A 12,966-nucleotide genomic window follows, 5' to 3' on the forward strand; every position below is an offset into this window, starting at 1 on the left:
AAATCAGAACCTACCCCAAAATAGTCACCACCCCCAGCCCCTGCAATCTTGCCCATCTCCTTTTCAAATTCATTACTTCAGGTGTTCAAACCAAAAGCCTTTAAGTCATATGTGACTCCTCTTTCACTCTTCCACCCCACATTGTGGCCATCAGCTAGTCAAAATACTTTCAAAATACACACAGAAGTCCACTTATTTTCATCATGTTCATTGCGATCTTTCTGGTCCAAACCAGCTTCATATTTTGCCTGGTTTATTTGCAATAGTTTCCTAACTGGTCTCTTCACTTCTGATCCCATCCCCCATCACCAACCACAATTTGTACTCCCCATAATAGCCAGAGTGATACTGTTAAAATGTTCATAAGATCACCTCACAGCTCTGCTCAGCACCCTCCAATAGTTTCTCATTTTAATCAGAGAAAAAGCCAGAATCCTTCAATGGCCGACAAGGTCCCACTTGGTCACACTCACCACATCCTTATCTTTCAGCCCTCACCTCTTCTCTTCTATGCTTTCACTCTGATCTGCACATACTGACTGAGCTCTTCTTCAAAAAAACCCAGAGAGCATCCATTTCAGGCCACTCCTCTGCTTTGCTCTCTGTCCCCAGAGACAGTTGCATGTGTAACTAGCTCTTTATTCTTTTTTGGGTGTTTGCTTCCATGTCACTTCCTTAATGAGGCTTTCCCTCATATCTTATTTAAAACGGCACTTCCTCTCTTCCTTTTCGTAAATTTTTTTCTCCATAGAATTCATCACCCTTGGACAAACTATCAATACATATGTACTTAATTATTTTACTTATGGTCATTTTCCTCCTACTTGAAAGTAAGTTGCACAAGGGTGGAGTTTTGACTGTTTTGTCCACTGCTATATTCAGAAAGCCTACAATAACTCTTGGCAAAAAGCAGCTCAGTAAGTGTTATTGAATGAATGGCAGAATCTTAATTACTCTTAAGGTACATGCAGTGTCAAACTGTAAAAATAAAGTAAATGGATATATATTAATTTATTTTGAATCTATAGAATCCCTTAGATTCTATAGGATTCTATAGAATCTTAGATTCTATAGAATCTTAGATTCTATAGGATTCTTAATCCTAAGAATCCCTTAGAAACTGAGAATTAAAGTTAACTTTCTTTGTCACAACTCCTCTGACATAAATAGATGGTGGTAGACTAATAATATAATCAATTGTGTGGCTACTCAAAATTAGACTCCTTTGCTCCTGGCTTGAAGACTAGAAATTAATTTTTGGTTGACCAAGCCTAGTCAATTCCTTGTTTGAATACCTTTCAAATATATTCTATTTCCTTAGCTCTGTTTTTGGTCCAGGTTATCATCGCATCACATCCTAGCTGCTAAAATCATTTTTATCTTCCTTTCAGCCCTCTATACCCAAAGCCTCCTTTCCCATAGCTGTTCAAGTACTGATTCTTTTTCTTTTATTTCTCTAATTTTAAAAAGATGTATACTATAGCTGATATGCTAAGGAGGCAAACAAAAGTAGAGCTGTAGCTATTGAAAAGGCAGAAGCACAGTTATTTGTAGACAATGCAGGCTAGTACAATGAGAAACCCCCAAAGAAGTTCAAAACACTATTAGAACTAGTAGGGAGGTAATAAACAAAATAGAAATGTGCATTTTGATTTGCTAGATACCAATCAGTATATAGAAGGGAGCAAAGAAATCAGTTCAGTCAGCCAGTGTTGGGGCACCAGGACTGGTTTTCATTCCTGCTCTGTGCCACTCTTTGTCACGTGGACTCAGTGGTAGCTCTTCAGGTGAGAGAGCCTTAACATCTCTTTATGAAAATCTCACACCATAGGAACTCACACTCAACATAAAAAGAAGTGAGGCAGAGGCAATACTATTATGTGTAAAATAAATAAGCTACAAGGACATATTGTACAGTACAGGGAATATAGCCAATATTTTATAACTTTAAATGGAGTATAATCTATAAAAATATTCAATCACTATGCTGTATACCTGAAACTAATATAATATTGCAAATCAACTATACTTCAATAAAAAAAAAAATTTAAACAGAAGTGAGGCAAGAAGGGCAGGGAGCGAACTTTATTTTTCCTCCTAAATTCTCTCATCCTAACTCGCGTTCTTTTCCCCAAAGCCTTGAGGGTAGCAACTCAGCCTCCAAATTAGAAACCTTCATTGCATTTCACCTTCAACATAGTTACAGCACCTAGGAAATGGTGAAGCTAAATATTACCATTTAAATACAGGGTCTCTGCTTTATGTTCCAGTAACTAAACGGTCTATTTCAGGTATTCACCCATTCACAGCCACTTTCAGGCTAAAGGTAGTATTAAAGATGTCAACTTCCTGTTAGATAGAAACTGCTTAAGACTTCAATGGCAGACCTTTGTTTTTCTTTTTATTTTGTTTGATGTTGCAGTATCAATTTTCAAACATTTCAAAAAACACAAAACAAACTCTGAGAAGAGTTTCAGCCTGTAAACCTGGACACAGCAGCAGGTAGCCCTTTACAACCCATTGGCCTCAAGAGGCCTACAAGCTGGAACTGAGATTGGTTTATGTAATTGGTCAAGGTTGTTTCAAGACCACATACAAATCCATAGTGAAACTGGGATCCAAATGTAGCTGCCCTGACTAGCAAGCCTGTAAACCTCAACCAACCAACGCATCTATAATGTTTGCAAGTGTTTAGGAGGTAGGATTTTAAGTTACAAAGAAATAAGCTACTAATAACCAATTATCATCTCCATAGGAGAACACAGTTACTGGTCCCTAGAAGATATTTTTATCATAATTCAAGATTTAGGAAATAGCCCATTCAATCTCACACCATGCAATTTTCAGCATTAAAAAACAGGTGGGCTATACATATATGAAAGGGTTTTGAGAGTCCAAACACAACATGTTACATCTATATTCATACTACTATCCTTCTTTCTAAACTACAACCATTCTTTCTAAAATGTTAAAATGAATATTACAGACCAATCACTCAGCATTCCCCCTACTCCATTTCCCATTTGTACTTGAGTCCACCTACTAGTCTCAACATAAATAGTCATAAAACCAGAAGACTTAATTCTTACAAACACCCACACTTCAGAACTAAAATAACACTGCCTCCTACATTTCACAGTGCTACAAAACGCTCATTTACTGCTGTTTCTAAGGATCACTCACAAGAGCCTGCTGGGGCTAAAGAAATAATAAATTAAGGAAAGCAGAGTACTTTAAGTTATAACTCTTCATGCTCACACAATATAAAACAAAACATTAAAAATATTTATTCAGAAAAAGACATTTCTAAATTGTATTATTTTGTCTGAATAGTGGAGAAATGTCACCTGAAGAGGCATGGAGGAAGAGAAACACTCAGTATTTATAAATATAGGAAATAACTAAAATAATTGAAGAAAGCCAAGTGAATTGAAAAGATCATACTCATTAAATTTTTAACCATAATAAATTAATAGTTTAATAGTATTTTAATTAGTATTACCATTCATGAATGACCATATGTGTTTTTATTCCTCCTTTTTTGGTACTTAGACCAATATTTCCAAGTTACTTATAAAAAAAGCTCCTTGGGATTAAAGAGAGGCTGCACTTATTAGGGGTACCCAAGTAATAATATTTAAATGAGGTTTCTTATTCATTTTGTACTTAATGCTATAATTATTTTCATAAAACATATTCTATCAAGACAGAAGAATATTCTGCCTAGATTCTATATTTGAGCCTATTGAGCAGGGCCTTCGTCGAATGTAGAGGATGTAAATTATAGTGATTGCTGGACTCAATGGCCACACACCTCTAGTTATACCTTAAAGCAGAGTAGAGGCATCTAGTATAAACTGAACCAATTCATTTCTCTCTCCTAGGAATTTAAAACTAGAACAGAGAAATGCAGTGACTCTAAGTTTTGGAGTAGAATGACATTTATGTCAGTGTTCTAGGGCTAAGTTTTCATTAACCTCAAACAAAAAAATTAGCACCATTTCTACAATATAGATTCACCATAGGGGGATATGACTCTCTCAAAGTCTGACGTAAAATATTTAAAAAAATACAAAATGGGAAAAACGCACTAAAAAATTAAATAGTAAAACTTTAAACACTGTTTTATCTAAAATAGAATTATATTGGTATGAATCAAAATTATGTAATTTTAAATAGAATTAAACTTATACATTATAGACAGTATTTTTTGATACTGTTAAGATTTTCTTATACTTACTAAGGACCTATAATGCTAATGCTATTTTCAAACTTACTTAAAAAATGTTAGAATATCTTAAATTCTCCATGGTGTCTCTGCTGATCCTGATTAAAAGGTTATTCAACATAGGGACCATAACAGTATGTCACAAGAAAATCAGGTCCCTGTACAGTACACTGTTACTTCATATATTAGACAAATAGCACACAATAGTTTATTTACAATTTTTTCTTTAAAAAATAATTTTATCAAAAAAGGTATGTTTTCGGTCATGTATATTTTCTTTTTTTTTTTAACATCTTTATTGGAATATAATTGCTTTACAATGGTGTGTTAGTTTCTGCTTTATGGTCATGTATCTTTTCAAGTCAGGGTTTTTCCTAGACTCATGTAGGATATTTTTATCAATTATTTGGGCATGTTGTATCCTCTACAATGAGGCTTATTATGCAACAAGTAGAATTACATTTATCTACCTGTAAAATGCCTGATCCAATACTGTTCCTCTATACCCTCCACCATTCCAATGTATAGATGATATATGATAACTTGCCACTTAAGGGCAAAATTCATGTTTTATTTATTTTAGGGGCCCCAATGACCAGCATAATTCCTGGGACATAGCAATATTTCACTAATATTCACAGAATTGAATGGAAATTGTGACTTGGAAATCTTTTAAATATCAAATATGCTTAGATATTTATATATTAAGAACATTTACTTAGTGATGCTTGTTATCTTTAATGACTATTAATTCCCCAAACTGAGGACATGAAGTATCACAAAAGATATCAAGGCAATTACACAGAAGCTCATTGCTTACTTTTTTTTTTTTTTTATTGTTTTGGGAGATGGAAATAGATAGCACAATGGTGTTGACCATCCACCCAGTCTGACTCTAGCTATCATCTCACTTCTACTGCCATGACCATAAAATGTGGTATTCTCCAGATGGCTTAAAATCATTGAAATAATTGCTGATTATGTGCTGACTCTGTATGTCTTACCAACATACAAACATATTTATAAAATATGTATCCAGAGACATATATGATTGGAAGATAAAATAAATCAAATTTTAATCAGGACAAGCTGTCTTTCAAGTAGCTCTATTGAACACAGAATAGACTCTTCAAAAATCAATGAGCTACAATAACTGCAAACCACCTAGTGCAGTGTCTATCACACAGTAGATGGTCACCAAATATTTACTGAATGAAAGACTGAATAAATATATAAGTTAAGATCAGAAAGTAGAATAAAATAGCTCCATGTTATAGAAATAACTTTTCTCTATATGGAGTTTTGCTAAAAAAAAAAAAACAAAAAAAAACAAAACGGTAGTGAACAGCAATGTGCAATAACTAAAAGGACTTAATTCAAGAATTTGGTCATTTTCACAGAGGTATTTGATTTATTTGCAATAAATTTTGTTTTTATTTTTAATTTTTGTTTTATTTTTGCGGTACGTGGGCCTCTTACTGTTGTGGCCTCTCCTGTTGCGGAGCACAGGCTCCGGACGCGCAGGCTCAGCAGCCATGGCTCACGGGCCCAGCCACTACGCGGCATGTGGGATCTTCCCGGACCTGGCACGAACTCGTGTCCCCTGCATCGGCAGGCGGACTCTCAACCACTGCGCCACCAGGGAAGCCCTTTGTTTTTATTTTTAAATTACAACACTACAGGGAATTCCCTGGCGGTCCAGTGGTTAGGACTCCGCACTTTCACTGCCGAGGGAGTGAGTTCAATCCCTGGTCCGGGGACTAAGATCCCACAAGCTGCGCAGCATGGCCAAAAAAAATACAAAAAATATTGTAAAAAGTAGTAATATTAGTGAAACCTAGCCTCTCTAAACTATAATATCAAGTATGCAAGTAATGCTGAATTCTAAAATGTTCAAACACTAAAATTTGCTGATCATGTTCAGACACATATTTGTAGCTTTGAATGTCAAAGTTCCAAATCCTGACACTGTTATAGATACCACATAATGAATACGGTTTATAGTGTACATGATTATCTTTATGTTTTTCCTAAAGTTGCTGGACTTTAAACTAGCATAAAGAGATAAAGGTAGTAATCATATAATGTACAACTGAAAATTTTGCTTACGCTTAGTAAGAATTTACAATAATGGCTTTATCATTAGCAGATTAAGTAAAAGCAAGTTATTTCTTTAAGAAATCTAATAGCACACAGTTTAACATGTATGTTAAATTTGAGGAATATAACACTGAATAAAAGTAATCTGTTTTGGAAAGGTGCTGCATTGTTGCAACTTATTTCTCCCAAAAAGAAGCAATTCAATGGAAGGTAGTTGTGAACATAGAGTGACACAAGGTTTTTGATAGAAATTATCTTTACTGAAAATTAGACAGGGAGAAATATCTATTTATGCTTGGTAAGTTGTGCTGGTTACTTTCTGCTTATCATTCCAGATCCATTATCTTCCCTGCTATTTTCCCTGGGAGACTAAACTACCTAGGATTCCTTGACCTATGGTTTCCATTTGGGCTCAGCCCATGGAAGTCATTGATAAGAGATCAAAAGGTAAGAGGAAAAAGAAGTCAATTTACATATTTCCACACATCCTTCTTCCTAACCAGTCTCAGCTTCTAACCAGAAGTCTTCTTCCAAAACTTAGCTTTAGTTCCTTCTGTCACCCTTTCAGAGGCAAGGATGGTTTCCCACTGCAGCTAGCTCCTGGGTGCTGCATCATCTTGACATGTTTCCTTAATTATGCCTGTACACCTGTAAATAGTGTGTTCATACTTCATTAACTCGAGTGTATCATTTATTTCCTAATGGGAACCTGATTCCTACTCATTTAATATGGATGCATTTGCTAGCAAATCTGTTATTACAATAAAAATGAAATTATTAAAATATGAGATGTGTTCAGGAGATCTATCATTGAGATGGCAACTTTGGAGTAAAGACCGAAAAGAAGTGATACTTTCCACAAGAAATGTAAAAAACAATAAAAATCCAAAAAGCAATAAAATGAAGTCCTTATCAGAATGGTATAGCATGAAGTGAATTAGGCTTGTCTTAAGAAAACTTGGGTCTCATCATCATTTTGTCACTTACTACTCAAGTCATTCAAATTTGCAAACCTCGGTTTCTTCATATACAAAATGGGAATACCGACCATACAGGGTTATTGTGAATCACAATGAGAAAAGGTAACCATGTTGAAGTTATTTAAAAATTATAGCGTATGGAGTAAGTTGTCATCACTTATTTCACGTCTTTAGTGTAACCTATACATGATTTATTTATTTATTTTTTTAAGAAAGCAGAAAGAAGGGTAATATTGACCACTTTAACACCTGCTTTACTGAGTTAATCTTTACTATTTTAAAGACTGTCACATTGATTGAAACTAGTTGTGGAGAAAGAAACTGTCAGGTGGCACTGGCTGGCATGAAGCCAAGAGAACTTGTACCTCCATTTCAGGTTCATCTCATTTTTCTTCTCTCTATCACTGCTTGTCCTAGGACACGTTATTCATGTTCCTCCTCTCCCATCATCCCCAGTATTAATGTAAAATTATCAGCAGAATAATTGGATAATTAACACCAGCGGTTTTTTTTTTTTTTTTTGTCTATGCCCTTAATAAAATTTTATTTTCGTTCCTTCAGGAATAAAATTTCCTTCAAGAAATTCTTGAGAATCATTGAAGCATAATGCAAAAAAGCAAAACTACTATAAAGTAGTAGCATCACAAAACGTTATGTATTTTGCATTTTTATACAAAAACACATACAAGCACACAGAGATACGTCTGTTAAATGCATATACTATGCACTCCTGGAGATGTTTGTACAAAGTATTTTCTGTCAATAATAGGAAGGAATTGAAGTGTTCTTTCCTGAGCATTAAGTGATCAGATTGTACTACTTCAATTGTTGTTTCCCACACCGGCAGAGAAACAAACACAATGACCTAATTGATTTTTTTAAAACTTCTATTGCCAAATACCACACAGCATTCATGTGGTGTTTCAGTGAACTCGACTCCCTACTCTCCCTGTCTCCCTATACCCACTCTATCCCAAGTGCTTACCTACTAGTTATAACAAGATACGGTAAAATCTGTGTAAAAAGAAAGAGAAGAGGGCCATAACAAGTGGCAACATTTGCTCTAGGTCCCTCTGACCCATAAGAACCTGTAAATCTTCCTCTTGATTTTTATTTCCTATTTAGATTTGCAGTTTCTTAAGTGTTATAGAAGAAGTCTTCATACAAAAACTATGCAGAAATGAAATGGAGTTGTAATTGAATATCTGCTTCATAGGTTAATGATTTCTCGTTTTCAGGTGCAAACAACAAAGTAGATAGAGAAATTGTTAAAAATGCAATTCTGATCCAAAGACTAGAACATCTGATTTGGTGGGATATTGATGAGCCCCTTTTATTTCTCTGCCAGTTGGTGTCAGAAGCAGAATTACAAGTCAGATCTGACTCCCTGTCTCCTAGGCTACAATGTCGCCATTAAATCTGTGAAATTTAAACAGTAAAATTTCATTTATTGAATATTTGATACATTTTAATGATGACTTGGGGTTTTCTCCGTTGGAAAATGCATATTCTACAGCCAAGGCTGGAATTGGACATGGTCTATTTTGGCATCTAAAGAGTGAGTCATCATCTAGAACTGTGCTTTCCAAAACAGTAACCACACATGGCTTTTGAGTACTTGAAATATGGACAGCGTGACTAAAAAAACAAATTTTTAATTATTTTAAAATTAACTTAAGTATCCACACATGACTGCTGACTACAGAACTGTTTTGCAGATATAGAACATTGCCATCATCACAGAAAGTTCTGTTGGGCAGTGCTGACTATAATGTATCCCTCTGTCTTACTGTATATACACCTTCAACAGTTTGAAAATAACTGATGCTCTTTAACTAAAAGGCAGCTGCCAAGATCAAAGGCAGAGGCCACTTGGGTTATATTTAAAGTGACCTGGTGCCCGGACACCTTTGTTCTCAGGGGCATTCTAGTTAAAACTAACATAGGCCAACCTGGATTCCAATCCCTTCGTTACCAGTCATTCGCTGAACATCTGTGGACAAATTTTCCTTGAGTGTTTGACTCTCAATTTCTCCAGTTGTAAATGGAGAAAGCTACTGATCACATTAGATGTGCTCAAGGTAGCAAAAGCCTGAATTCACTGCCCTCCTCTTTATTTCACCTGAATAAAAAATATTACAATATTAGCTTCACTTTAGCCAATTAGCCCCAGACACCTATCGCCCTTGTGAAGAAATTCCTGAATATTCACATTTAACCTCCTTGAGAGAAACTCCTAAGAAAAGGGGTTCCGCTTAAGTCTCCTTTAGCTGATCATCAACTGCCTACTCACAGCATGCTTTTCTTTTGTTCCAAGTAAACAACAAAGGCTTTTCCAGTTCTAGTTGAACCAATGGGCCACCATCCTGAGATACTTGTTCAGCCCTTACAGCCAGAACCCTCAGAGACCTGGGTCTCCAGAGAGCATGAAAGGCTACTCAGAATGCCTTTTGGGACTCCTAGTGGCAACAGTAATATCAATGAGAAGCACCTGTTTTGTTGTTCTGGCTAGCTCGCTCCCTCCTTCCCTCCCTCCCTCCTTCCTTCCTTCTCATTACTCTATGTCGGTACAAAAATTAAAGTTCAGGGGTACAGAGCTCTGGTGAGAACTGACTTGCTAAACCCAAAGCTTCTCAACCTCGGCTGTATTTTACAATCATCTGAGATGCAATTAAAACACTGTGATACTGCATATGCCTGAAAGATTCCGTTTGGAAAGCTCCTGAGATCAACTGGCAACACAATGTGAGATAGAAATAAGAACAGAGCTATGGATAAAGCTGTTAACAGTAGCAGCCACCTGTAGAAGCTGGTGCAATCAGTGACACAGACAACCCTTTCGTTTTCTCTATTGTTCTCCTGAGCAGTTGGCAACTTGCACAACACATAAGAGTTACTCTAGTGATGTTAACTCACACTTAGTTTCTGCACTTAGGCTCTGGCACAATTTAGCACGTTTGTTTGCTCGAGATAAGCCTTAGGACTGAGGAGGGCTAGGCAGGTAAATGCAGACAAAAAGACAGTATGGGGAAAATTGTGATATGAAATCCTTAAAATAAAATGCTTTTATTTTCAAATAAAATACTAGATTTGTAAAGAATTTGTTTCGAGAAAGCCCCTCTTTTCTGAAGGATAATCATGGTGAGAAAAACCCATCATGTTATATCTGGGATATTTAGCAATCTCCCTGTATCTTTACACTGCTACAAAATACTAGATACATCTGATCATATGAATTGTTGAAGCATGCATTTGCTTTATTTCATTTTTTCTTTCCTTATTGCCTTAACAGGTTAGAGTTATGCTGTAAAAAGCTAGTCTGTGTGTGTGTGTGTTTGTGTGTGTATAGTATAACAGGTTTCTATTTTTGATATTAGACTTTTTCTAATTCTATTGTGGTTCTAATAATCAGTTGCAACAGAATAACGAAAAGCATTGAATAAAGAAACCTTTCATAAATGGCAAACTAACATGTTTGTTCCTTCACAAGTCCCTGGTTTGGTTCCTTGTCATGTAGTGGAAGGGATCCTTGACAGTGATGTCCCTCAAATGCAAGGGTTTGAAAATAAAAGCATTTTTTTTTAAAGATTTCATATCACGATTTTCCCATACTGTCTTTTTGTCTGCATTTACCTGCCTAGCCCTCCTCAATCCTAAGGCTTATCTCGAGCAAACAAACGTGCTAAATTGTGCCAGAGCCTAAGTGCAGAGGCGTAGCGTGAGTTAGCATGACTAGAGTAACCCGTACGTGTTGTGCAAGTGACAACTGCTCAGGAGAACAATAGAGAAAACGAAAGGGTTGTCTGTGTCACTGATTGCACCAGCTTCTACAGGTGGCTGCTACTGTTAACAGCTTTATCCATAGCTCTGTTCTTATTTCTATCTCACATTATGCTCCCAGTTGTCCTCAGGAGCTTTCCAAACAGAATCTTTCAGGCATATGCAGTATCACAGTGTTTTAATTGCATCTTAAATGATTGTAAAATACAGCTGAGGTTGAGAAGCTTTGGGTTTAGCAAGTCAGTTCTCACCAGAGCTCTGTATCCCTGAGCTTTAATTTTTGTACCGACATAGAGGAATGAGAAGGAAGGAAGGAAGCAAAGGAGGGAGGGAGGGAGGGAGGGAGCTAGCCAGAACAACAAATGCTAGCATTCCTAACCCTCTGTCATAGTTAAGTTTATGTGTCAACTAATTAGGCCACAGAATTAAGACCATGCTGAATAGCTATTATACAGATATTTATATCCTATATAATTTAAACTTACCTAAAGCAACAGCTCCATATTTTCACTACAGTTTATGAACTCATTTTCTCCCAATGTTTATAACAATGGATGACGGCTTAGAAATTCAGTATACATTTTTAGTTGTTTGCTTGAATTATATAACATAAATTGCCTTAGTTCTCTAAAAATGTTTAATCAAAATCTATCATCCAATTAGAAAGCCCAGTTAATCACTGAAGTTCAACTCAACTTGTAACTATAGCTTCTTACTTAATTTCAGTTTATTTTGGAAACATGGAGTAACTTAAACTTATTATTGGAATCATTTCTGTAAGTCTTACTTTCAAACTGAATTCATGAGAAAGCACAGAACTTTCCAAAATCATAAAGTGTCTTCTAAATATTTTAACTAAGAGTAATAAAAATAATATATCCTATTGCCAGGAGTGAGGGAAAAAATATTCAATCTATACGAAAGGCATCTACAAGAAAACAAAATCATGTGATATCTTGAGAGAAGATAATTGTTAAGAGAAGGCATAAAACTATTTTTGAAACAGAATTAGAACTGTTTATTTTATTAAAAAGTTGACACAGGTTATCTTTAGTGTTTATGACTTACAAACTAAAGTATTTAATATTTAACATGTTTAAGTACAAGCAGCAGCAGTTTGGTAATCAAAAGGAATAATTTGAATCATCTCAGAAAAATAAATTCATTATAATTAGGATATTTTAGAATATGATTAAAACATTTAAAAGAAAATGTATTCACCTTTCTTGTCATCAAAGTACAGAGTCTGTTGAGCTGGATTTGACCACTGGAGGGAGGTGTTATCATTTTGATCAACCCTGCAGGTCAAAATTGCAGTTCCACCTTCAACAACTGTTACGTTCTGTGTGAGAGGAAACTGTCCTTGGCTGCCTAAAAGGGGATTAAAGAAAAGGTTGATTAAAAGAAAGTTCTAAAATGATTAACTTCCCAAGAGCTATATGGAATTAACTCCTCATTCCAAGTAAAATTTAAAACAACCAAACAACAGCAAAACTATATATTACAAAAAGGCAAAACATAATTGAAAACCCTTAATCAGAAGACAACAATTTGACATACCATTAGGATTCCTTTATATTCCCTCACATGCTCCAGAAAAGCTTCTTCTCCTCCTAGGCACACATGAAGATTTATATTTAAATAGTAACATGATTATCATTAATTTCCCTTGGCCTTGCATTAATTATATGGTGCTAGACCTGGTTATCTTTGAAGATAATAATTTTGGATGAATTGAACTCTTTAAAAGCAGCAGAAGAAACAGGTAAAATAGTTTCCTTGTAGCTTTTATAATCCTGAATAAAGCCTATAAAATATGAATACTAGAACTTTAGATTCAATTTCTGATAGAAGAAATAAAAAAAGAATCCTATTTCA

General features: G+C 35.4%; 1 protein-coding gene across 1 annotated transcript in view; it reads right to left on the reverse strand.

Moving 5' to 3' along the window:
- The window catches only part of CADM2 (cell adhesion molecule 2), a 232,954-nt gene extending 220,346 nt beyond the window's left edge, over nt 1-12,608 (reverse strand). The window contains exons 1-2 of the mRNA XM_060149062.1: nt 12,594-12,608; nt 12,310-12,499 (exon numbers count right to left, since the gene is read on the reverse strand). Coding sequence (XP_060005045.1) covers nt 12,310-12,499; nt 12,594-12,608 — 205 coding nt within the window. The remainder of the gene's footprint in view (nt 1-12,309; nt 12,500-12,593) is intronic.
- Nucleotides 12,609-12,966: the final 358 nt, after the last annotated feature.

The sequence above is a fragment of the Lagenorhynchus albirostris genome, chromosome 5 (genome assembly GCF_949774975.1).
Source record: "Lagenorhynchus albirostris chromosome 5, mLagAlb1.1, whole genome shotgun sequence".
NCBI classification, from domain to species: domain Eukaryota; kingdom Metazoa; phylum Chordata; class Mammalia; order Artiodactyla; family Delphinidae; genus Lagenorhynchus; species Lagenorhynchus albirostris.